A 25,871-nucleotide genomic window follows, 5' to 3' on the forward strand; every position below is an offset into this window, starting at 1 on the left:
AGAAGTTTCTAAAGAGGTAGAGATTACAAGAGATCTGGTAAGAGCTAAATTGTAATATTTTAGACTTTGGGAACAAATTAAGAGCAAGCTAATTTTTTAGGGAGCTAATAACTAGAGATAGTGGCAACATATTTTCTAAAGGGCTACTATAATAACAATATATAACTAAAAAGATGAAATCTGCCATATGATGTCAGACAGATTAGAACTAAGATAATTGCTTGTAAACCATAAAATATTATATTTTAGTTCTATTATAAGTAGCCCCTCTCCCCTCGCCCTCCTGTTGTTAAATTTAAAATTATTTTTTTGGATATAAAATTGCTTTTAATCATCAGGATAAGTAGTAAATATATACTATTTTATTCCCTTAGTTAATGTTGATTTCTGTAGCTCTTGTAGTTAGTTTTATAGCCAGCTTATTCCAACTTTGAAAAAAACTATGTAACAATACATTTATTAATTTATATATATAAATAAATTAATTTATTTTGAATATAATTGTCTACTGATTTTATGAATTTAAACTATTTTCTCTTGCTGAATTTAATGCACGTGATTTTATTTTTTGGCGTTTCTATTATTTGAGTTATACGGTGATCCGTCATTTCTTTAAACTGTAATATCTTTCTAGAAAAAAGAAAGGTTCATAAATTTGATATCAAATTTTAGATTATTTTTTATGTCAACAGTTTTAATAGAAGGCTTATTTACGTTACTTTACTGTTATTGTTTTCTGAAGAGATCATTTGAAAACGCGTAAATACAATAGAATTTAACAATTTAACGTAAAAAGTAAGCCAATCATAATTGAAATATTCCCACTTAGTTCATTTGAATACAAGATAAAGGCTTATTATGATATCAGCTCCTCTTCCTGAAAATATTCCAGATGATATTAAAGATGAAATTGAAAGGTTATATGAAGATGTGCCGCCATTGAAGTATCAATATGAAATATTAGACAAGATTGGCGAAGGTACATTTTCTACAGTGTATAAAGCTAAGGATACAAGAGGGGTGCTAATAAGAAGGTTTGAGTCCCATTTTTGGGAAACTAAAGAGAAATATGTGGCTTTAAAGAAAATTTATGTTACTTCTTCACCGCAAAGAATTTTTAACGAGTTAAATCTTTTATACATGCTATCAGAATGCACAAAAGTAGCACCATTATGTGACGCCAAACGTTGCAAAGATCAAGTAATTGCTGTTCTTCCATTTTATCCTCATGAAGAATTTAGAAATTTCTATCGAGATCTTCCAATAAAGGGTATAAAAATGTATATGTGGGAATTGCTACAGGCACTTAAATTTGTTCATGCAAAGGGGATAATGCATAGAGATGTCAAACCAACAAACTTCTTATTCAATCCAGAGTTAGGCCGTGGTGTACTAGTAGATTTTGGTCTTGCAGAAATGCAACCAGAATACAACGATCTCAAAAGCTTGGAAGATCAAGGTTCATATTCTGTAACTGAAAGACGACATCAAGAACAATTTTGCCCTTGTCTTACAGACAAACAACACTCACATACAAGTAACATGCCTATGCTAACCATTCATAACGGAAAGCTTATACATTTAAATAATGTAAGCGGGGTTGACCTGACTAAAGGATATCCAAAAAATGAAACAAGAAGAATAAAGAGAGCAAATAGAGCAGGTACCAGAGGGTTCCGTGCTCCAGAAGTTTTAATGAAATGTGGTGCCCAAACAACAAAGATTGATATATGGTCTGTCGGCGTTATACTGTTAAGCTTTTTAGGTCGAAGATTTCCTATGTTTCAAAGTTTGGATGACACTGATTCATTACTAGAATTATGTACAATATTTGGCTGGAAGAATCTGAAAGAATGTGCCTCATTACATGGATTAGGTTTCGAAATAAATGGAATACCCCAAATTAGAGAGCACGAATTTAACGGAGGCTTGAAAGGGTTTGTATACAAATTACTAGACGCCGAATGTAAAAAGGGTACCTTCCCTGAATATAGCATTGCATTTGAAACCTACAAATATTTACAACAACATTTCCAAGAAGGTGGCTCAATTGAACCTGAGTTACCTGATGTTCCAGAATCACAAGCATACCAATTACAAAAATATCAACAAGAAGTTTGGACTGATCATTATTGGGGTTTCAAATTGCTCGATCAATGTTTTGAAATGAACCCACATAAGCGTAGTTCTGCTGCTGAATTATTAGAAAGTACATTCTTTGATGAACTACGTAATCCTGTGATGTCAGAAAATGATAATGAAGCAGATATGACCGAAGGGGAGTCTGCTACTTTTGAGAATGAAACTGATGAAGAAGAGTTTTGGTGAAGAACGATTAATATTCTTCCGTAAACAATTAATAGAACGATACCTCAGTAATTACCTTGATTACCCCGGCATCCACTTAGCATAGCACATATAAAATAAAACATTAGTATTAACTTATTGCATATTATAAAAAATACAAGAGATATAAAGATATATACATATATATATGTTTATGTGTATATCAATAGAAATATTTAAGTATCATCCATTTAAAAGATATATGGGATTAAGAATGCTCTCTTAGTGCCATATTTCTTATTTTTCTTTTGAGCCCACAAGTACATCTGTGTGGCAGAAACTAATAAAAATAAAACAGCAAATATATTCAATTTAGCAATCAAAGTGAACCAAATCCAGGACCAAACCTCGAATGTATAATTTGGAGCAACAAAGATTTTAAAGAAACCGTCATTTAAAGCGACACGTTTTGAGGAATTACCCATCGATTTTTGAAGATCACCCCATTTACGTAATTTAATATGAATTAACAAGTTCAATAATTCTGAAAGAACAAAGAAAGTTAATAAGAAACTCAAGTCAGTAACAAAAAACTTGGCATACCATTTAAAAATCAGATCATCATTCAATATAAACCCATAACCAAAGTAAGATAGACCGATAATACCGTTCAAAAACCAATAGTGGAATGAATTCTTGAAGACATTAAATAATGGCATTGTTGGCTGAGAAAATTTATGTAAGAACATTGATTCTAATTCACGTTTTGTATAATGAATTGCATTTAGGATAAAAATTAAGGCATTCCAAGTAGGGCTATAAATCTTGGAGTCCTTTGCAAATCTTTCTCTAAATGACGCCTTTCTTGATAGGTTGTATAAAATTGCATGGATAATTATTGGACCAATATATTCAATCATGAAGACTAATCTCCAAGAAATTTGTGGACCTAAGTCTTTGACATATAATTCAGAGACTCCCTTATGCAATTCTTCTTCAAAGAATTTTCCAGAAGTGATTGGCACTTGCTTATTTTCTTTTAAATAAGTCAATCTTAGTCTATTTTTATTAATCATCTTATTTACCACAGAAATATGGTTCAAGACATCATCTAAGGTAGTCTTTTTAGTGACTCCAAATTCAGTGTTTTTTAAACTCTTCGAACGAGCTTTAATGTATAATGAAGTTTCTCCAGGCATTATTATATATTTGTCTAACAATTAGATGTCCAGCTAACTCTTAATATGATTTAGAAAGCAAGTATATATACTTTCAATAATGTGTCGTTCGTTTATTTGTACTTTAACTAAAGTATATAATCCATTTTTTTTTTTTCATGAATTCAGGAAATACGCCTCTCCTAGTTAGTTGATATTATTTTGTCTACGGGCGTTAAAAAAACAACAATTAAATTTCACGTAGAAATAGGGGACATTGCTCGAGAAGTATAGATAGGGAGTTTCTCAACTTTAGAATAGCCAGAAATTCTCCTAACACTTGGCTTCAATTCAAGAATATTATTCTTCGAAAATGAGTACCTCTTGGAGCTAATTATTACAATTGATTTTTGTAAATGAACACAATTTGCTAGAGCAATTTTCTAAAGTTCTACTCTAACTAAGTATATACAAAAAAACTTGCAATAATCAGGTCAATACAAATAGTATGTTTAATTAAATGAACCCTTGAATTTACCTTCAAGATGAAGAATGGTATTCTATTTTCAAATTTTTAATATACCACAGACAAGAATCGAACCTCTCTGTTTTCAATTTCCAAGATTTGTTGAAATCTCGGAAAATTCTCGTCAAACGTGATAGTTACTGGAAAAAAATTTTCTTTTTTCTTTCTCCCGTTTCTTCTCAGAAAAAATTTTTCGATATCGAAACTCATCTCATCTCATCTGAAAAATTATTAAATTAACGACTATTAAATTTTTTTATTCAACTATTTTATAATGTATTGAATTCTTTTTTTTTTTTTAATGTTTTTAATTGTTTTATTTTTCTCTTGTTAAACTACTAAGAAAAGATATCTAAGAATTGTTTAACTATCTGTTCTTAAGTCGAATTAACATAATAAATTGATATTAATTGTTTAGTTCATACATTATCTGCACAGAATATAATACTCATTTATTCCAAGGAGATAACTTTTATTTTTCAATCCAAATCAAATAATTTAAATATAGCATAATGTCATTCAGACCAGGTAGCAGAGGTGGTTCCAGAGGTGGCCGTGGTGGCTCTAGAGGTGGTTCCAGAGGTGGTTTCGGCGGTGGCCGTGGTGGTTCCAGAGGTGGTTTCGGCGGTGGCCGTGGTGGTGCCAGAGGTGGTCGCGGTGGTGCCAGAGGTGGTGCCAGAGGTGGTCGTGGTGGTGCTTCAAGAGGTGGCCGTGGTGGTGCCAGAGGTGGTGCCAGAGGTGGTGCCAAGGTTGTCATTGAACCACATAAGCATGATGGTGTCTTCATTGCCAGAGGTAAGGAAGATTTATTAGTTACTAAGAACATGGCCCCAGGTGAATCTGTCTACGGTGAAAAGAGAATATCAGTTGAAGAACCATCTAAAGAAGATGGTGTTCCAGCTACCAAGATAGAATACCGTGTTTGGAATCCATTTAGATCCAAGTTAGCTGCCGGTATTATGGGTGGTCTAGATGAATTATTCATTGCTCCAGGTAAGAAAGTTTTATATCTAGGTGCTGCTTCCGGTACATCTGTTTCACATGTATCTGATGTTGTCGGCCCAGAAGGTATTGTTTACGCCGTCGAATTTTCCCACAGACCAGGTAGAGAATTGATTTCTATGGCTAAGAAGAGACCAAATGTTATTCCAATCATTGAAGATGCTAGACACCCACAAAAATACAGAATGTTAGTTGGTATGGTTGATTGTGTGTTTGCCGATGTTGCCCAACCTGATCAAGCCCGTATTATTGCTTTAAATTCTCACATGTTCTTAAAAGATCAAGGTGGTGTTGTTATTTCTATCAAGGCCAACTGTATTGACTCTACTGTGGATGCCGAAACTGTTTTCGCTAGAGAAGTTCAAAAACTAAGAGAAGAAAAGATTAAACCATTGGAACAATTGACTTTGGAACCTTATGAAAGAGATCATTGTATTGTTATTGGTAGATATATGAGAAGTGGTTTGAAGAAATAAGTGTTTTAATTGAATACAATACCAAAATTTTATTATCTTCAAAAGAGAAAAGGTTAAAACTGAACTAAATTCAATTCAATTAAATTAAGTAAACATTATTGTATAGTATATTGAACTATACTATATTTTATTATTTATTTTTATTTAAGCCCCTTGTAAACTAGTTGTTATATAAAAAATAAAAACAAAAACAAATTTGATTTTCTGATACGCATAAATAACTTTGCATGTTTTTAAACATCTAACTATATTTTTTTAAGCATAATGAACATTAATATATACAAATATGTAATACAATATGATTAAAATGAAAAAAAAAAAGAAAAATTATGTAAAGGAGAAGTAAATATAGTAAAAAAAAAGTAAATTAAAGTTTAGGTTGAAAGGAAAGGAAGGTAAAAGTTTAAAAATACAAAGTTGTAACAATCAAATAAAGAGAGGTAGAGAGAGAGAGAAAATTATACGAGTGAAACATGTTTAATGATTGAAGCATGATTAGAACAACATATCCAAAGTACAGCAAACACATAAAGCTGCCAAACATGCTGTCATACAATCATCGTTATTACTAGTTGGAGGAGCTTGTTGGACGTATATAGGTTGTTGCTGTTGTTGCATAGGAGGAGCTTGTTGATACTGAGGTTGTTGTTGATAATACTGAGGTTGTTGTTGGTATTGAGGTTGTTGTTGATAGTATTGCTGTTGTGGAGGAGGAGCAGAAGGACGATTGTACTATGAAAGGGTCATTAATATTGAAATTTTTTTTTAAACATTTTAAAGTTCTTATTGTTTAAAAAACAATAAAAACAAAAAAAAATTCAATTATAGAACAATTTTGTTAGTAAAAAAGAATTTTTATTAATTGGTAAGTATCTAGATAATCTGTTATATACATACTTGAGCCTTGGAATCACCGTAATATTGATTAGACATGTTTTATGATATAAGGTGTTGTTATTTGGTAGCTTTTTTTCTGGATTATTATGATATTTGATTTCTTAAAGGGTTCAAATCGTTCGACAATTGGAAAGCTTTAAGGTTATTTGACAGTTTTATAAAGGGACTACTAATCCTTTGCTTGTTTCATCAGGGGTATTTTCTAAATCATGGAAGGACTCATAGAAAGTTGAGTTTAGAGTTGGAACTTGGATATGCAGTCACGAGTGCTGTTTGTTTGCAATGGAGTAAGTTTTTCGAAGGATATTCGACGAATGTCGTCGCGTTCGGGATTTGAACGATACGATTACGCAAGAGAATGTGTGAGCGAGTAGAGTGTCAGTAAATGGTAAATATGTGACGCTGAAATAGATGTGGTTGATATAAAAATAAAAACGAATTATAAATTAGAATATGTGGGGGTAGAAATTATGTATTAGTGAAAGTATAAAATTAAATAGCGTGTATGTGTGTGTGTGAAGGAGGGGGGGGGGAGATATGTGTGCAGATCAAGTACGTAGATGCTTAAATAGTCAGACTCGTTGAGAAACTTCATCAGATGGTGTCATTTCACCTTCTTGTTCAACTTCTTCATCAGCGGTATTTTCAATATCAGTATCGTAAGCAGTTTCACCAGAGGCTCTTGGGGAAACTGGCATGTTCTTTTCTGGGAACTCATTTGGGGTTGGTTCCCTTTGATAACCTTCAATTTCAGGCCATTCACCGTATTGGCAAATGATGAAGCATAAGTAGCCAGTCCAAATGGCAAAACAACAGTAATCTAAGATACCATAAAATACAGCTTCACCATCTGGAGAGATGGCATTACCACCATCGGCTAAACCCCAACAAACATTGTATAATAAGATACAAATGACAGCCAAGACGTAGATGATTAGAGAAACACCTCTTAATTTCAAATCAAATAATTGTCTCTTGGCTTGAACACCTAAAATACAGAAGGAAACAAAGATACCCATGGTCCAATAACCCCATTTGTAAGTGGAATGAATTAAAGAACCGACTAACAAAGAGATGACCCAAAATTCAAAACCAATAATTTGAACTAATAAAGAGTGGATTAATTCCCAAGTGGAGAAAACTTCACCGGAATGATTGATAGTGATCCCCGCTAATTCCACTAAAAATAATTGAATGGGCCAGCATAAGAACCAAGCGACATATTTAGCATAAAATATTTGTCTAACGTTAGGGTATAGGTCGGTAACTGGACGCGATACATCTTCACTTCTAAATTCTGCTTGAATGGAAGTCCAACCTAAATTGGAAGCATATGTGAAATATTGGAAAAATTCGAAAAGAGAAATTAAAAATGGAGCTGCCATGGTATATCTAATCAACTGAGTACCATTTGTATATTCTTGATAAAAGAAGAAAACAGCATACATGATAGACAATACACCAAAGACTGAGTAAACAGACCATAACCAATCTGAACCTGATTCTGTTAGATGAATATCTACTCCGTGAGGAGGATTTACATGAACAGCTCTATTACCAGCTTTTTTAATAAATTCGATGAAACCACCGTTTGCTGATGACATGTTGTGAATGATTTGTGAGTGTGTGAGTGTGAGTGTGAGTGTGTTAACGTGTGTTAGCGTGTGTGAGCGGATATGAATAATACTATACAAATAAATAAGTAATAGTAAATCGTTGATGCTTTAGTATTGGACAAGAGACAATTTCTTCCTATTAATCAGATCGATATTACACCAGCTTTATATACCAAGGTTCTCTTATACAGGAATAAACCCTACTATTTTCATATGTTCTCCTCACCACTGCTACGAACTCATGACTGACTCCTTGTAGTTGTATCTCGATACTTTTACTCCTGAGCAAGCAGGGGGGAAATGAAAACCCTTGATTTGTATCGAGATCTATTACTAGTTTGATTACAATTAAGCATAATAATCATTTTAAAAGACACCTAGATCTATTACAAATACACTCTGCCCAAAAATAGCAAATTTTGATCTGGAGTTCGGTGATGTAATCGGACGTTACCTAGATTGCAGAATGTCAGGGTTTTAAGGAATTACCGGAGCCGAGTGAGATTTGAAGTGATCTCATGATGTGTAAGTTCCGGAGATTTCGAGAATGCTTAGGGGGAAGATAAGATATAGACTAAATGATTTGACATCGAATTGACATTGAATTGACATTGAATTGACATTGAATTGCCAGTTAATTCTGATTGATACATTCGTACGTCTGAGTTTATAGATAGTTCAATCTTTTTATGATTAGAATTATTAAATATTAGAAAACCGCAAATGATTATATAGAAGAATATAGAAAAATGTAAATAGCGTATGAATACTTGAGAAAACTAAAGAAAAAATGCTGTTGGTCTGGTAGTAAATCAAACTTGTTGATCTAATTGAGATTCTTGTGCGTTGGAATTCCCCACTTCAGCATCGGCACGTTCGATGTCTGTGTCATAAGCTGTTTCACTGGAACCTCTTGGTGTTTCCGACACCCCCTTCTGAGGGAAATCTTGTACACCACTCTTTTCGTTGTCTAATTCTGGCCATTCACCAAACTTGCAAATGACAAAACACAAGTATCCTGTCCAAATGGCAAAGATACATTCATCCAAAATACCATAGAATACGGCTTCACCGTCTGGGGAAATGGCGTTACCACCATCTGATAAACCCCAACAGACAAAATATAGTAAAATGACAATGATGGCAGTGCAATACATGCCCAAGGAAATACCTCTTATTTTCAAATCAAAGACTTGTCTCTTGAATTGGATACCCAACACAATAAGTGCTACAAAGATACCGGTAACCCAATACCCCCATTTGTAGGTAGAATGGATCAGAGCACCCACTAACAAAGAGATGATCCAATATTCAAACCCAATAATTTGAACAAACAACTGATGGATCATTTCCCAAGTGGAGAAATATTGAACCTCTTTATTGATGGTCACTGCAGCAACATCCAATAAGAACAATTGGATGGGCCAACATAAGAACCATGCAACGTATTTTGCATAAAAGATTTGCCTTACATTTGGATACTCGTCTGTGATAGAGTGGGATACGTCTTCACTTCTAAATTCTGCTTGAATATCTGTCCAACCCAAATTGGAAGCGTATGTGAAATATTGAAAGAATTGGAAAAGTGAGATTAAAAATGGACCTGCCATGGCAAAACGTACCAATTGACTACCATGATTATATTCTTGATAAAAGAAAAAACAGGCATACATTAGGGTTAATACACCAAACACCGAATAGACAGACCAAAGCCAATCAGACCCATGCTCAGTCAGATGGATATCTAGCCCATGTGGAGGGTTGACATGAACGGCCCTATTACCGCTTCTCTTGGCTATTTCGACAAAACCACCGTTCACCGACATTATATAGGCGTGTATATGTGTGTACGATATTTGTGTTGTATATTAAATTATTAAAACAAATTAAGCTTAGCTTGATTGAATGAGACAAGATAAGACAAGACAAGACATCGTACTCCATTCCGTTACTCTTCACTAGCTAGATCTTATATACAACCCAGTTTTTTCCCACCCCTAACACATTAACAATCATATACTCGACAAATAATACCTTTGACAAAAACAACGCCTCCTTGCTTACTTAGTCAATTAATTATCATTACCACATCATAATAAACACTCTGTTGAAATAAATCTCGAATCTTAATCTAAAACTACATCACAATCTCAATATGCAAACATGAATTCTCTATTCTTTATTCTCCAGCCTCCTTGATCCTATTATATCGACCCATAATATTCCACCATGACATCACATTTCTCGTTCCAGCCGGCGGCTACTTTCGGACTCCCGGCGGTATTCCCAAATCAGCATATGTGCCGAAATCTCCAGATCCGGCCGGTCCAAATCCAGTGCCTCAGACGAGGCCGTGGCATTTACTTGTGATTCTTTTTCGCGACTCTCAGCCCACCGTGGGGCACGGCTGGCACGCGTGCGGAGATTCTTAGCCATTACGTCACACGAAATATTTTTTTGCTTATGCATTTGCATTTGCTTATGCCTTATTTTTCGCGTTCTCGAAGAAAGCGCCACGCCACTTTCTAAAAATAATATTATGGACGGGTTGGGTAAGAATCGCGACCGATCCATCCAGGACATTCCCGATCTCGGCACTTTTCGGAGATTATTCTGGAGTGCTCTTTTCGGAGATCTTATCTACGATACATACGGAAATTTCAAGGGATTTTCAAAGGATTTTCAAAGGGATATTAGATATAAGAGATTATTATATTATCAGACAATATATTAGAGAATATATTAGAGAATATATTAGAAAGGATATTAAAGATATTAAAGATATTAAAGATGTTATAGAGTAAATATTAAGTATTAAGTTTCATGTAAAGATTGCCGATTCTCGATTCTTGAATCTCGATTATCAGGGGAATAAAATAGCGTGTAGCGTATGACGAAGATGTAAGGTGTAGAAAATGTAAGAATATTGGAGCGATTAAGTAAAGTTGAGACCCACAGCATGTGGTTTCCCAAGCTAGGTATACCAGTAACTTGGAAAAAAAATAAAAAGTAAAGATCGAAGAAAAAATTAAACGTTTGAAGCGCCTTCACATCAGACTCTGTCAGAAACATCCTCTTCCTCTTCTTGTTCTTCTTCTGTGTTGACAGCATCGGTAGGGGCATCACTATAAGCTGTTTCACCAGATGCTCTTGGAGATACAGAAATGTTCTTTTCTGGGATGTGAGCTGCAACTGGTTGGTTTCTGTAGTTTTCCACCTCTGGCCATTCACCATATCTACAGATGATAAAGCACAAGTACCCTGTCCAAATGGCAAAGATACAGTAATCTAAAATACCGTAGAAAACAGCTTCACCATCTGGAGTGATGGAATTACCACCATCGGCTAAACCCCAACAGACGTTATACAATAAAGTACAGATGATGGAGAGTAAATAAACCACCAAGGAAACACCTCTTACTTTCAAATCGAACACTTGTCTTTTAATTTGAATACCCAAAATAAATAACGAAACGAAAACACCCATGACCCAGTAACCCCATTTATAAGTAGAATGGATCAAGGCACCAACTAGCAAAGAGATGACCCAGTATTCATACCCGATAATTTGAACAATTAATGAATGGATCAATTCCCAAGTGGAGAAAACTTCACCAGAATGGTTGATAGTAATACCAGCTAATTCCATTAAAAATAATTGGATAGGCCAGCATAAGAACCAAGCGACATATTTAGCATAAAAGATTTGTCTAACGTTAGGGTATAGGTCGGTAACGGGATGCGATACATCTTCACCTCTAAATTCAGCTTGAATGTTTGTCCAACCCAAATTGGAAGCATATGTGTAGTATTGGAAAAATTCGAAAATAGAAATCAAAAATGGACCAGCCATTGTATATTTGATCAATTGTGAACCATTTCTATATTCTTGATAGAAGAAGAAAACAGCATACATGATAGACAATACACCAAAGACTGAGTAGACAGACCATAACCAATCTGAACCATGTTCAGTTAAATGGATATCCAACCCATGTGGAGGATTCACGTGAACCGCTCTATTACCACTTCTCTTAACGATTTCGACAAAATCACTAGTTGCAGTCATTATGAATTATTAATTGTATAATTGTATTTTTTTAGTATCAATTAAATTTTTTATTTATTTGTTTGTTGATATTTTTGTAAGAGTTCTACAATTCACAATCCAAGTTCAAGTAATTAATCATGAAATACAGCCCATTATATATGAATCTTTTTGTTAGAAAAATATGCTCTACAATGGACAGATGGAAGTGCTACATCGTCAAAGTTCGAGGGGCTAATGTCCCAACCAACCAAAATCACAAACCGTATGGCATAGTAACCCCCTACATCACGTTCCAGGAACGGTGATCTCTTACTGCACGTCATTAAGTCCGGCTCTTTTTTTTGACGGTCTACGATTCCTCAAATTTACGACTCTACGATTACTAACACTAGAGTTAGACACGATAAAACACTCAAAACACTCAAAACACTGTACCATATGTTACATGTTTGTTTTTTTAAAGCCATACTTTCTTAACTCCTTGACTTTAGGAACACAAGCTTCAAAATTCAAGAATTGACTAATTGGCGGCAGTTGCCTGGGATGTCGGCCAAGCAAAGCTTCGAGGGTTGCCGACAGGCAAAAGCCCGGGCTGGCGAATCGTGACGGAGTGTATCTCAATACGGCCTGCCCAACGTTCTGAAACACCCCTGGTTGTATTTGGACTCAGACCCTCGGTGATTTAGGGCTGTCACACAAGTGATTGGTTGCTGACAAATAGATATCACCAAGAAAGGTCAAAACAAATCAAGACAAAACGTAATGGAACAGTAGAGAACATTAGAGAAAAGCAGTTTTAATTAGTTTGTTCAAAGTTACTAAACAGATATATCTATATTTGGAAACAATCGTTCGAATAAGTGTCGTTGTATTTATGATGAGTCGTGTGGAACGAATCGAACTACATAAGAATGCTTTTCCATAAATGGTAATGAGGTCAATATTCAAAATAAAATGTTAAGTAGTTTTATTGCAAGAGAATTGATTCAAATGTATTTGCTCATACTAGAACGTATTTTTTTTTATACCTGAAACAGTAAAAATGTGAAATATATCGAAATATATCGAAATATTGTAAACAAAATGATTAAGTTATTAGAGTAAAGCTATACATTATGGTTATGTAGGTATAGAAAAATATTAATTATTAGAATAGTAGTAAAGGCATTAAGAGTTGTGTAATTATCGTTTGTTTGTTTGTTTCTTGCAAAGTAAATAGTAGTACAACAAATCAAACTCTGTCAGAGACTTGATTCATAGAATTTTGTTCTGAATGAACACCTTCTTCAACTTGTTCAGGTTCTTCATTGTCGGTGTTTTCAATATCAGTGTCTACATAGGCAGTATCACCAGAAGCTCTTGGAGATTCTACAGCTACATCTTTGGCAGGGAATAAGTTCTTTTCTTGGCCTACAGCATTGTTCACTTGTGGCCATTCACCGTATCTGCAAATGATAAAGCACAAATAACCAGTCCAAATGGCAAAGATACAATAATCCAAGACACCGTAAAAGACAGATTCACTATCTGGAGAAATGGCATTACCACCATCAGCTAAACCCCAACAGACGAAATATAACAAAATGACAATAATGGCAGTACAATACATACCCAATGAAACACCTCTTAATTTCAAATCAAAGACTTGTCTCTTGAATTGGATACCTAACACAACAAGCATGACGAAAGCACCCATGGTCCAGTAACCCCATTTATAACTGGAACGGATCAAAGAACCAACTAACAATGAAATGACCCAATATTCAAACCCAATGATTTGTACTAATAAAGAATGAATCATTTCCCAAGTAGAGTAAAATTCAACAGAATTCTTAATAGTAAACCCAGCTAATTCAAACATGAATAATTGAATTGGCCAGCATAAGAACCACGAGACATACTTAGCATAAAAGATTTGTCTAACTTGTGGAGACAAATCTGTGACAGGATCTGAAATATCCTCACCTTTGAATTCAGCTTGAATGGCAGTCCAACCCAAGTTAGAAGCATATGTATAGTATTGGAAAAATTGGAAAAGTGAGATTAAGAATGGACCTGCCATTGTATATCTCACCAATTGCGAACCACTCTTAAATTGTTGATAAAAGAAGAAGCAGGCATACATGATAGCCAAAACACCATATACAGAATATACAGACCATAACCAATCTGAACCATGTTCTGTTAGATGAATATCTACCCCGTGAGGAGGATTGACATGAACGGCTCGATTACCTGATCTTTTGACTAGTTCGACGAAATCACCAGTTGATGACATTATAAGGGAAATTTGGTTGTCTTGTTGTAGTTGTTTTTTGTAATATATAATTAATTGAAACTATTGGAACTATTGAAATAATAGTGAATGTTTTAATGATGGTTTTTTACAGGGTAAGAATAAATGTAATGAGAATTGAAATATTTCATTTAGAATAACAAGAGCTTTTATATGAAATTTTTTACACATTTTTTTTCTTTTCAATTAATGTAGATTGGGGGTACGTTATCATGCACTCCAATGCTAGTATATGCACATTGAATGTTTACGATCCTTGAAGATTTACCAGTACATTATCCTTACAAAGTATCTTTACAGAGTATTCTTACAATCCTTACAAAGTATCCTTGTATATGATCCTTGCAAAAAATTTTGTTACTAAGTATCCTGGAATGGCATATTTGTATACAATCCTTGTACATAGCTCGTGTGCATAATCCTTGTACATAGTCACTACACAATATCCTTGCTTATAATGCTCGGAACTATAAGTCTTCCTGTCTCCTGTATACCTCTAAGGATCATGAAACTTTCTACTCAATTCTCCGATCTTGATGAGGTAATAGTACTACCTATTCTAGCAGCTGAGATCTGATGTCGTTCACTCACCCCCTGAAATGCATAACTTTAAAGAAATGTATTAGTTTTAGAAATAAAATAACTGCATCAGCTTAAAAAACTCCTTGAGCCTAAAGAGCCGTTCGTCCCCCTTATTTCCGCGGCTCTATTTTTTTTCGGCCCGGAGAAATATTTTGCCTGATATGGATCTGCTGAAAAAAAAAAAATGTCTCGAGACTAAAAATCACGACACTAATTATAGAAACTTACAAGCAAATATACTATTAAGGTCACAAATACCAAATGTGAAAACACCCCAAAATATATGTAAGGCAATTGTTATAATTCTTATCACAGTATGCATTATCACCACTATATGCATTATCGTGATGAAGAGTTGTACAATTTTTTTGCCTGGAATTCCAGTATGGAAAAATAGAGGGTGAAGAATTTTCCAGTTTATGGAAATAAATCTGAATTGATTCATTATCATAAACAACTACAATACAAACCCCGGACAAATTATTTTATCATTGTAAAATGTGCCACTATCATTACTTAAAAAACCTTGTTATTGAGATATTATTATTAAACTATAGAATATTAGAAAGTAGATAATAGTAAAGATTAAATATTAAAAATTAAAGATTAGAAATTAGAAATTAGAAATTAAAAATATAGTGAATTAAATATTAAATATAGAATATTAAAATTAAGCGTAAACTGTAGTAGAAGATAAATGCGAATTAGTAAAAAGTGTAGTTACAAAAAAATAAGGAAAAAAATAAAAGTACATGTTAACTGGAAGTCTTGGAAAACTATACTCTTTGAGAAATATCTTCTGGTTGCTCCATATCTTCGTCTTCATCTTCCGGTTCACGTTGTACCGCATCATTATCTGTATTTTCAATATCTGTATTTTCAATATCTGTATTTTCAATATCTGTATCGTAAGCAGTCTCACCAGAAGCTCTTGGAGACTCTGGTAAATTCTTTTCTTGCATTTGATTAGGCATCATACCGTTTTGAACTTCAATTTCAGGCCATTCACCATAATTACAAATGATAAAGCACAAATATCCTGTCCAAATGGCAAAAATACAGTAATCTAAAATACCGTAGAAAACAGCCTCACCATTTGGAGAGATGGCATTACCACCATCTGACAAACCCCAACAGACATTGTATAATAAAGTACAAATGATAGACAACAAGTAAACAATTAACGATACACCTCTGATTTTCAAATCAAATATTTGTCTCTTAAATTGGACACCTAAAACACAAAATGAAACAAAGATACCCATGACCCAGTAACCCCATTTATAAGTAGAATGGATCAAGGCACCAACTAGCAAAGAGATGACCCAATATTCATACCCAATCATTTGAACCAATAGAGAATGGATCAATTCCCAAGTGGAGAAAACTTCACCAGAATGGTTGATAGTAATACCTGCTAATTCTAATAAGAACAATTGAATGGGCCAGCATAAGAACCAAGCGACATATTTAGCATAAAAGATTTGTCTAACGTTAGGGTATAGGTCGGTAACGGGATGCGATACATCTTCACCTCTAAATTCAGCTTGAATGTTTGTCCAACCCAAATTGGAAGCATATGTGTAGTATTGGAAAAATTCGAAAATAGAAATCAAAAATGGACCAGCCATTGTATATCTAATTAACTGACTACCACCTTTCATTTCTTGGTAAAAGAAAAAGCAGGCATACATGATAGACAATACACCAAAGACTGAGTAGACAGACCATAACCAATCTGAACCTGATTCTGTTAGATGAATATCCAAACCATGAGGAGGATTTACATGAACAGCTCTATTACCCCTCTTGAGTAGCTCGACAAATTCACCATTTGCTGACATTATGTATTATAGTGTATATGTGGTTGAATTAATTATTAAAGAGACTTGTGAATTAAAAAGAAAAATAGTAATTATGTGTGAGAAAACTGACAAAATAAACTTTGATACTATTTGTGTATAGTAATGAACTTATTTTATTGATGATGTTTTTTTATTGCTTGAAATGAAAAAGGCCAATATCTACAAACCTATTCATTATTAACAAGACTTTATATATAAAATTTATCTCCAAACTATTTACTGTTTGTAATTAATAATTAAGGGAGGTGGTTGCTACTCGAACTCTCTCTTACTCTCTATCTTAATAACATTGTCTCCACCAAATATTATTACCACCACCCTTCTTTTCATGATAAAATGATGTTAAATCTATTACAAATTCTTCGGAGTTGGATTCTTATTCCAGTTTGGAACTGCGGTAAGATTTCCCTACTCCTGATTTTTCTTATTCATGATATCGTCCGAGAATAAGGAAAATTATACTACTTTAGAAATTACTCCGGACAAATTGAATGCTTAACATAATCTAGCAGTTTTGAAAATAAGGGTGCTTTAAATATCTCAAGACTTTTTTCTTCATAGAATTGCATACGAGAAGATCTAAATGGCTTTACAGAGAACTAATTAAGGGTATGGTGGGTATTATTCATAATTTCGCTCCATCCATCCCCTAACACTACATATCCATCCCCCTTAGTATTCTACTACGAAGATTAGGGATTAAATTTATTTCCCTATTTTTGAGTTTACTAATATGTAATTATATGGGTCCGAATAGAGTTCTATTAGACCATATATTCGGGTGTGTCTTATTTCCAAATACAGTCTTGATATAATCAGACACGGGATTTATGTGCTGTTGTTTTTTTTCATACAATGATTAATTTCAAAAATTTGTATACCTTCAAAAGATGTAGCTATGAGTATCTTGATGTAAAAAATAAGAAAATTGGGAGAAGTATTGTTGTATATTTATCTATCTGCATTAAAAATCGAGTGTCACCACTAGTAATTGATATTAATTTATGTATGCATATATATCAAAAAAAGATTTATGTAAATCTGTAGACTTATTTCCATAGGAAGTGCGGGTTTTATTTCTTCTATATTTGATATACTGCGTAAGTGTACGATATTTTTTAGTAAAAAATATTTCAATTACAATATCTTGAATTTAATGTTTAAAGATTAATTAAATTTCCAATGGCGTACCTTCTATCAGCTTATCACTTAATATGTAGTATCTTAACATCAATTTTTTTAGCCCTAATATACAAATAAAATTTAATTACTATGGCTCACAATTACCCGCACTTGCATATCAAATGATAGGCCTTGCAAAAAATGAATGGTGGATGATACATTACAGAGTGATATGATGGAAAAAGAGCAATATTAGCGTATAAGAATATGAAACGATGAAGAAGAAATTAAACTGAATTAAGATATTTATTACAATACTAGATATTTTAGGAAGATTCAAAATATACTGAGAAAAAATTTAGTGCGTAAGAGCTTTTTAATAAAAAGGTTTCTAGTATGCTCTTCCTTACTCCTAATTTTTGTTGACTAGCACTTTGGGTTTACCGACTACAGATCAAGTCGAGTCTCAAAATATTGAATTATCATATTCGAAGTGGAAGGAACTAAAATTATCAACCTCTGTCAGCTCAGAAACCCTTGGATCTTACCTCTATTCTTTTTTATCCCTTGGGTAATCTGTTTTCTTCGATAGGTATTTCTTAAACCACTTCTGATTTATTACCCTATGGAGCTTTCTAGTTATGGGTAGGTCCAATTCGTATGCTGTTTGATTTATTTTCTTTACAATCCTAAATGGCCCTACGAATATAGGATGGATCTTCCAATATTTACTTTCTGAGAAATAAGCCTCACGATTAAGTAATAGATAATCACCAACTGCATAGGTAACTTCTTTGTGAGCACTGGAAGCATTCCTCCTTTCTTCCTATTCTCTTAGTGATTCAGTTAAAAAGTCTCTCGTTCTAGTGATTAAGGCTCGTTGTTTCTCCGCGTGTACTAATGTAGAATCTGAACGACACGTAGGTGCACCTATAGTGGATATTATAGGTCCCAGAGGTTTGTAATCTAAGTGTGCAAAGAATGACGTGGCTTGGATCGACGTTTGTGGGGTTGCATTGTAGGTAAATTGATTAATTGGTAATTCCCTGTTCCAGTCGCGAGGATTATTCCTTGCATGACTACGTATAGTGCTACCTATTGGACCATTCACTCTCTCTGTCGTCCTATTAGTCTCAGGGTGGTTGGAACTTGATTTCATGAGTTTTATCCCGAAACCTTTACAGGCGTCCAAGTAGAAGTCACTATTGAAACAAATATCTCAATCACTGACGATTTCTTTGGGAAATCTGTGTTCCTTGAAAACGTGATTGAATAGCAAGTCCAACGTGTAGTATGTACACTTGTTGCAATGAAGTGAGCCCTCTTAGTTAGACGACCTATGACTGTTAGTATCATGTCGTTATTCCGACTCGTTGTTGGCAATCCGGTGATGAAATCAATACCTATTTTTTCCCATCTTTTTTGAAGGATGTGCTTCTTGTTGCAGTTACCCACTAGTTTTTCTCGAAGATTTGGCCACTTGGTACGTATTACACGATTTAACGTAATTCTGAGTTTCACCATATTGATAAGTGGCATAGATTCCGACATGTCCACCTGAAAATTCTTTATCATGAAATAATTCTAACACCTTCTTTCGAGCTGTTACTGGAACACAGTATCGTGTATCTGTAGGCTCTTGGATGATTTGTTCAAACACACAACGTTTTTCTTTGTATTGTGAATTTCTTGACAAAATTTGGTGTTCTCCTCAACGATTGTACTCTATGGTTGAACTCTTCCTCTTTGGCAGTTGAACTAAACTGTTCGTGAGATGACTTGTCAAGCAAGTGTAGAACTGGGACGAAGTAATCGTCCTTCAAAAGTTCATCCCACCAGTCTTCTGGATTTATTTCGAATTCCATAATATTAACTGCATTCACTACGTTTCGCGAGAGTGCATCGGTTGCAGAGTTGTTTATGCCCTCCAAGTGTGTAATAGTAAAATCAAAATCAGATAGAAAGTCCAATTGGCATGCAATTCTCCCAATTGGGGGTTTTGCAGATGTTAAGGTTAGCAGGGCTGAGTAGTCTGTCCGAAGTTCGAAGGGTCTGCCATGAAGGATATATTTGAAGAACGACAAAGTTCCTACAATGGCTTGTAGTTCGGGATCTGATACAGTGTAATTATGATCCGCTTTTCCTAAGGATTTAGAGAAATATCCTACGACTCCAACTACATTACCTAGGGGATCTAATTCTTCTAATACACCTCCGTATCCTAGTACTGAAAAATCCGTCGTCAAACGATAAGTCTCATCATCATGTGGTTGGACGAGGAGTAGTCTGGAGGTCAAGCAGTTTTTTAAAGTCATAAATGCTTCTTGCTGCTCTGCTCCCCATTTCTGATCGACTTCGTTATTGATGTACTCTTGGATTAGCTTAGCCTTCGTAGAGCAATGGTCTATGAACTTTCGGTAAAAGTTAACAAGTCCTAAGATTGATTGGGCCTCTGTCTTCCCTTGAGGAGTGAGGAAGTATTTCACCACCTCGATTTTACTTTTCTTGGGCCTGATGCCAGTTCCACCAAGTTCGTGGCCAAGCAAAGAGACTTTTCTCTTGCAAAAATGGCATTTTGGACGCTATGTTATTAAACCCTCTCTCTATAGTCTTTGTAGTACTAGCTGATTTATAGATATCATCATTTTGTATTCAGGCTATAAGAGGGCCAAAATTAAAACAATTTTTCAATGTCATGAATATTTCGTGTTGCTTAGCGCGATATTATCATTTGTATTTTTCTTTTTTTAAGTAGGTAACATTGTTAGTACTATGCTTCATTTTTATATTGCAAATTGTCAATACTCTAATGTAGTACAATACTAAATCACAGGTTTCTTTCCAATAACTGTTCACCGTTAATACGATACTATTCTTACTCGGTTGTATTACTAATACAGAACTCTGATTGGATACATGGCATTACGGCGCCCACTAATATGGTTTAGTGTGAATGAAACAGCGTTATTTATCGCATTACTATAGGTAAATAATAGGCCACAAAGACTTAACAACTTTATATAAAACTTAAAAACAAGTCACTAATTTTTCAGTAAACTAGATCAGTTTGAAGTAAGATTATAGCTGAATAGTTAGTAGAACTTATAGGTGAATGAACTTGTGATGGGAGTAAGGGTATAATATGTGGATACAATGTATTTTCCAGCACTTAGATCAGTCGTAAGTCCAATCCTATGCATACCGTCCTAAAAAATTAATTCAATAAAATTTTTCTGTTGTGTTATTGGCCTATTTTGTGCCTTTACTATGGCTGTTATATGTTGCCTATAATAGACCCTTCATTAGTTGCCTACTATTGAACAAAAAATTAAATATATCAATTTTCTTATATAAATAAAATTTCCACACCAAGATATGTTCTGAGTTACTCATTTAAGTTAAAAAAAAGAAAATTATTAAATTGGCTTATATTTCATTAACCAATTTCATTAATTATACATTTTCTTCACACAATATATAAGATCAGAATCCTTCAAAACTTTTCTACATTCTTTCTTCTCCTTATATTGTGTACTTTAAATAAAAATTTCTGTTGTAGTCGTCTCGAGACAATACTAATAATACTATAAGGGTTTAGGGTTTACACAACCCTGAACTACTCTTAAGTTATTGGACTTTTACACTAAAAGCTATAGTACCACTTGTACTTAAATAATAACTTGTTTTTCTTATAACTATAAAATTAATATGAACGAACTATAAACTTATGAATTCTTGATGGATAAGTAGCCCTATTTATACGTTTTCAAATAGAACTATTTATCCTGAATATTAGTTTATTAACTTGTCAAGCAATTGCACAATTGCATGATATTATGACTCATAGTCATATAATTGCGTGAATGCACGACTGTACGATTGTATGACTCATAGTCATCGGATTACGTGATCATTTGCTTAAAGCCTAAACTTGAGAACATTACTTTTTATTGTTTAGCATATGTCTACGACAATTTCTGTTGTAGACGAGATCGACTTTATACTCATCTACAAGTTGCTAACTAGAAATTGTACATACCTCTGAGCAACTGCTAGTTGCATACCTGTGAATATTTGTTCGATGCATAATCTCTACTAGTTAGCCAGCATTACTCAAACTGTGCACTCCTACTCTTGTAAGTAAGTTTATAAACAGTTCAATTAAAGTAAAATGGAAAAGCTGGCGTTGACCTTTGAAAAGTATTTAAAGGCCAGCTTTTTCAGACTTAAGACATAAATTTATAGTTCTTTTATATAGTTATTTAGTTTAAAAAAGAACAACAATTATATTCGTAAGTTCTAAGTATTAACTGGTGTTAAGTTAATAAGATTGTTAAGTTAAGTTTTGGTAGTTACTATTTAAGTTTATCATACTCCTAAGTTGGTTTACAACTATTTCAACAAAAAAGTATCCGATATAGTGTAACGGCTATCACATCACGCTTTCACCGTGGAGACCGGGGTTCGACTCCCCGTATCGGAGCATTTCAGATTTTATTTTTTGAAATTTTTTAGTCCAGTCACGTGAATAGTCTGTTTTTCTGAACAATCATCATCATCAATACTAGTCCATTCTTCTTTAAATAGAATTAAGTTAAAATTGTTAAATTATTTAAAGTTAATTTAAGTCAGTTAAATATATAAAGCATACACATGAGTGGCGTACATAAGAAAAGAGGAAGAAGTTATAAATAATCTAGTAGTGAAACAGTATACAAAGTATACATGAAGGGGGGATGGTACGTCATCAAAGTAGGGGAGAGTGTAGTATTTTGAGAAAATAGCACGCGGGGAAGGAAACTAGGGTAACTAGATTAGACTACGAGATTTTTTTTTTAAAAAAAAATTTTTTGTGAGGTGAATAGGTTGGTTGCTTGATTTTTCGTTGTTGTTTTTTTCTCTCTTGGGACTAGATTATGAAATCACACAACAGCCGCCACCACTACTCTTGTCATTACCGCCAGCGCCAGCACTTGTGTTGTTTGTTGAAGATTGATTAGCTCTTGCATTTTTTGCGGCTGAAGATGAAGACGATTTCTTGGAATGTTTCCTATTAGAAGATTGTCCTGCGGGTACGTTGCTTGTGTTGTTCGCTAAGGAGGCATCGTGTGAAGAAGATTCTTTTATATTTGAAGAATTGGTTCGGTTGTTTATATTATTTATTAGATCAGTATTTTGATTGTTGTTATTACTATTGTATTGGTTATTATTATTGGGTTGAGAAGTATTTGTGTTTGAAAGATCATTATTTTCTATTATATTCGAGTTGATATTGTCAGTGTTATTATTATTGATGTTGTTGTTATAGTTTGTATTATTGTTATTATAGTTATTATGCGATGTGGTATTGTTCAATTGATTGAACTGTTGATGATGTTGTGGTTTCATCGAAGGGTTTTCTTGTATACGAGTATTTTGAGCATTCTTATGGTTTGGATAGTTTGAATTTGCATTGGCGTTGTTCAATTGAGAATCATCATTATTATTCTGTAATGATTTATTGAACTTCCCACCATCATCTCTTACCAGACGAACCAAATTATAAAATGCATCTTCTACATTAATTGCTTCCTTAGCAGACGTTTCTAAAAAGGGAGAGTTCATCTGTTTTGCCATTGTCATACCTTCTTCAAACGTAACTTGTCTTTCAATCTCTAAATCAGATTTGTTACCAACAACCATGATAGGAACATAATCTGTATCTTTCACTCTTTGAATTTGCTGATAATAATTCATCAATTCTTCAAATGAGTTTCTAGAAGTAACCGAATAAACCAATAAGAACCCTTCACCAGTCCTCATGTATTGTTCTCTCATGGCAGAATATTCTTCTTGACCTGCAGTATCCAAAATGTCGAGAATAGTCACTTTATCATCAATGACTACTTGTTTTCTATAAGAGTCCTCAATAGTAGGGTCATATTCGTCAACAAAATGGGATTGAATTAAACGGATAGTCAATGCTGATTTCCCAACACCACCACCACCTACGACAACCAATTTATATTCTCTTATGTTAGACTTGTTTAACGGCATGTGATGTGTGATATGTGATGAGTGATATATGATATGTGTTTTGTACTTGTATTTGTACTTGTACCTGTATTTGTGCTTGCAATTTGTACTTTATGAAAAAAAAGAAGAAAAAACAGTAGTTGATTGATTGGACCTATGTATAGATATATATATATAATTCCACTAAAAGTCTTGCGCCTTATGCTTTGTTAATTTACTTTTTCTTTTAGTTTTGTTTTGTTTTGTTTTGTTTTGTTTTGTTTTGTTTTTCCTTTTACCTTATAGTAATTGTTTTTTTTCTGAAATTTTAATCTTTTAATCTTATTTTTTTTGACTTATATTTATGATGGTAGAAGTAGGGAGAGGAGAGGGGGCTTATTGTGTTTAGGTATGTTTTGTTGTGTTTAGTTGAATAATGTTATGATATAGGGACCATGGACGTTGACACACTTTTGGTGCTGGGCTGGCATTGCTCGCCAACGACGGAGAACGCTTGCCCGACAAGGCACCACGGGGCGGGTAACTCCCACACATACTACACGTGATACGGCGGAGCAGTGACTGCTCCACGTACCTGTCACGTGCCTCTGTGGATGTCTCAATGCTTCTTACGCCGACGCTGTTGACAGTCGTGACAATACCATTTGCCTCGAGGCAGAGTGTCCAGTCCAATGCACGGCAGATGGAACCATTCCAGGGCACAGTTGGCACCATCACATCCGACCATTTCACCGTAAGCTACTTGTTGACAATAACAGTACAGGGGTTCACCATATTCGTTGACGCGTGGATGTTCTGTAGCTGTGGTAGTAGAGTTGGAAGTGGTCGTAGTAGCGGTGGTAGTAGTGGCCGTAGTAGTCGTGGTATTGGCAAGTGGAGTAGTACCTAGAGGTGTATTTACAGTGCCCATGTTCTGTACTGTCATTTGTGTGTTTGGATCCAGTGATACAGAATTTAGATTTGGGTTTGTGCCTGTAGTTGCGTTTGTGTTTGCTCCCGAATTTGCAGCCGCGGTAGTTGTCGCACCATTGGCATTACTATTGGCAGTAGTAGATGTGTTTAGGTTGGAATTTGCATTTGTAGTTGTGTTTGTACCGGGACCTGAATTTGTGGCGCGTACTTTGCGACGCTTTGTAGCTCGGCGGCCTGGTGCAGATGTAGAGGTATTGGAAGAACTTGTAGCTGCATCAGCATTTGCTGTATTGCTAGTGGTGGCATTGGCATTGGTATTGGCACCACCACCAGTGGTTGTTGTGGTGTGATGTTCACGGCCACGTGTTTCAGCACCTTGAGTGGCTGTAGCAGGGCCCGAACCGCTTAAAGCCTTAGCAATTAACTCATGATGTAAATGCATTGAAGGGTGTTCTGTATCGCCTGGGCCGTTACGGACCTCCCAAGGAATTTCGTCATTCTTGATGGCTACTTCATAACCTAATTCTAAACGTTCTATTAAACGTTCTAATGTCCGGGCAAGGATCGCAGAGACATGCATCTTCTCTTCCAAGGATCCCATATTATCTTCTAAAAGTCTATTGTTTTGTATCAACAACTCTATATCTCCATTAGATTCCGATGAAAGATCAGGATTCGTCAACTTATCGATGATCTCATAAAGAATAGGTAAATTGTTGATACACTTGGCTTCAATCTCATGTAATAAAGTTAAATACCGAGAAGTTTCAACAGGTATCTCTTCTAATGTATCATGGATATCGTTCAATCCAGGATACATGTTTGCAGGACCACTCATGTCTTGTTTATTTGTGTTTTGTGTTTTTTTCTTTTTTTTCTAATTTGAAGGATTTTCCGATTTAAAGTATATATATATATATATATATAGTATTATATATTTATTTTAGTTAATTTTAAAATTTTACTTAATTGTTTTAAATTACCGTCACTAATTAAACAATTAGTAAACGACGTGTCACATCCTTTTATAAAGTTAATATGTCAAATATTAAATATTCCAATAAATAC

At 34.3% G+C, this 25,871-nt stretch overlaps 12 protein-coding genes and 1 non-coding gene across 13 annotated transcripts; 3 read left to right on the forward strand and 10 right to left on the reverse strand.

Annotated features, from left to right (window-relative positions):
* Positions 1-858: 858 nt before the first annotated feature.
* On the forward strand, positions 859-2,328 carry CDC7 (serine/threonine protein kinase CDC7; the record flags this gene model as incomplete). Its single annotated transcript, XM_004178479.1, has 1 exon — positions 859-2,328. One exon carries the CDS (start codon positions 859-861, stop codon positions 2,326-2,328), a length of 1,470 nt encoding a protein of 489 aa, XP_004178527.1.
* Positions 2,329-2,537: 209 nt separating this feature from the next.
* TSC13 (trans-2-enoyl-CoA reductase (NADPH) TSC13) lies at positions 2,538-3,485 on the reverse strand (the record flags this gene model as incomplete). Its single annotated transcript, XM_004178480.1, has 1 exon — positions 2,538-3,485. The coding sequence occupies one exon, from the start codon at positions 3,483-3,485 to the stop codon at positions 2,538-2,540; it is 948 nt and encodes a 315-aa protein (XP_004178528.1).
* Positions 3,486-4,481: 996 nt separating this feature from the next.
* NOP1 (rRNA methyltransferase NOP1) lies at positions 4,482-5,447 on the forward strand (the record flags this gene model as incomplete). Its single annotated transcript, XM_004178481.1, has 1 exon — positions 4,482-5,447. One exon carries the CDS (start codon positions 4,482-4,484, stop codon positions 5,445-5,447), a length of 966 nt encoding a protein of 321 aa, XP_004178529.1.
* Positions 5,448-5,942: 495 nt separating this feature from the next.
* Positions 5,943-6,065, reverse strand: TBLA0B01680 (uncharacterized protein; the record flags this gene model as incomplete). The annotated part of the gene is made up of 1 exon (XM_004178482.1): positions 5,943-6,065. One exon carries the CDS (start codon positions 6,063-6,065, stop codon positions 5,943-5,945), a length of 123 nt encoding a protein of 40 aa, XP_004178530.1.
* Positions 6,066-6,916: 851 nt separating this feature from the next.
* On the reverse strand, positions 6,917-7,948 carry TBLA0B01690 (opsin family protein; the record flags this gene model as incomplete). Its single annotated transcript, XM_004178483.1, has 1 exon — positions 6,917-7,948. The coding sequence occupies one exon, from the start codon at positions 7,946-7,948 to the stop codon at positions 6,917-6,919; it is 1,032 nt and encodes a 343-aa protein (XP_004178531.1).
* An 824-nt stretch (positions 7,949-8,772) lies between these two features.
* TBLA0B01700 (opsin family protein) lies at positions 8,773-9,786 on the reverse strand (the record flags this gene model as incomplete). Its single annotated transcript, XM_004178484.1, has 1 exon — positions 8,773-9,786. The coding sequence occupies one exon, from the start codon at positions 9,784-9,786 to the stop codon at positions 8,773-8,775; it is 1,014 nt and encodes a 337-aa protein (XP_004178532.1).
* Positions 9,787-11,012: 1,226 nt separating this feature from the next.
* Positions 11,013-12,029, reverse strand: TBLA0B01710 (opsin family protein; the record flags this gene model as incomplete). Its single annotated transcript, XM_004178485.1, has 1 exon — positions 11,013-12,029. One exon carries the CDS (start codon positions 12,027-12,029, stop codon positions 11,013-11,015), a length of 1,017 nt encoding a protein of 338 aa, XP_004178533.1.
* Positions 12,030-13,242: 1,213 nt separating this feature from the next.
* On the reverse strand, positions 13,243-14,289 carry TBLA0B01720 (opsin family protein; the record flags this gene model as incomplete). Its single annotated transcript, XM_004178486.1, has 1 exon — positions 13,243-14,289. One exon carries the CDS (start codon positions 14,287-14,289, stop codon positions 13,243-13,245), a length of 1,047 nt encoding a protein of 348 aa, XP_004178534.1.
* Positions 14,290-15,665: 1,376 nt separating this feature from the next.
* Positions 15,666-16,733, reverse strand: TBLA0B01730 (opsin family protein; the record flags this gene model as incomplete). Its single annotated transcript, XM_004178487.1, has 1 exon — positions 15,666-16,733. One exon carries the CDS (start codon positions 16,731-16,733, stop codon positions 15,666-15,668), a length of 1,068 nt encoding a protein of 355 aa, XP_004178535.1.
* Positions 16,734-19,528: 2,795 nt separating this feature from the next.
* TBLA0B01740 (Ty3/Gypsy family RNase HI domain-containing protein) lies at positions 19,529-20,191 on the reverse strand (the record flags this gene model as incomplete). The annotated part of the gene is made up of 1 exon (XM_004178488.1): positions 19,529-20,191. The coding sequence occupies one exon, from the start codon at positions 20,189-20,191 to the stop codon at positions 19,529-19,531; it is 663 nt and encodes a 220-aa protein (XP_004178536.1).
* Positions 20,192-22,287: 2,096 nt separating this feature from the next.
* On the forward strand, positions 22,288-22,359 carry TBLA0Btrna11E. The gene has a single exon. It is a non-coding gene; the product is annotated as a tRNA-Glu (tRNA).
* Positions 22,360-22,790: 431 nt separating this feature from the next.
* On the reverse strand, positions 22,791-23,912 carry TBLA0B01750 (Ras family protein; the record flags this gene model as incomplete). The annotated part of the gene is made up of 1 exon (XM_004178489.1): positions 22,791-23,912. One exon carries the CDS (start codon positions 23,910-23,912, stop codon positions 22,791-22,793), a length of 1,122 nt encoding a protein of 373 aa, XP_004178537.1.
* A 577-nt stretch (positions 23,913-24,489) lies between these two features.
* On the reverse strand, positions 24,490-25,641 carry PHO23 (Pho23p; the record flags this gene model as incomplete). The annotated part of the gene is made up of 1 exon (XM_004178490.1): positions 24,490-25,641. The coding sequence occupies one exon, from the start codon at positions 25,639-25,641 to the stop codon at positions 24,490-24,492; it is 1,152 nt and encodes a 383-aa protein (XP_004178538.1).
* Positions 25,642-25,871: the final 230 nt, after the last annotated feature.

Source organism: Henningerozyma blattae, chromosome 2 (assembly GCF_000315915.1).
Source record: "Henningerozyma blattae CBS 6284 chromosome 2, complete genome".
Lineage (NCBI taxonomy): Eukaryota > Fungi > Ascomycota > Saccharomycetes > Saccharomycetales > Saccharomycetaceae > Henningerozyma > Henningerozyma blattae.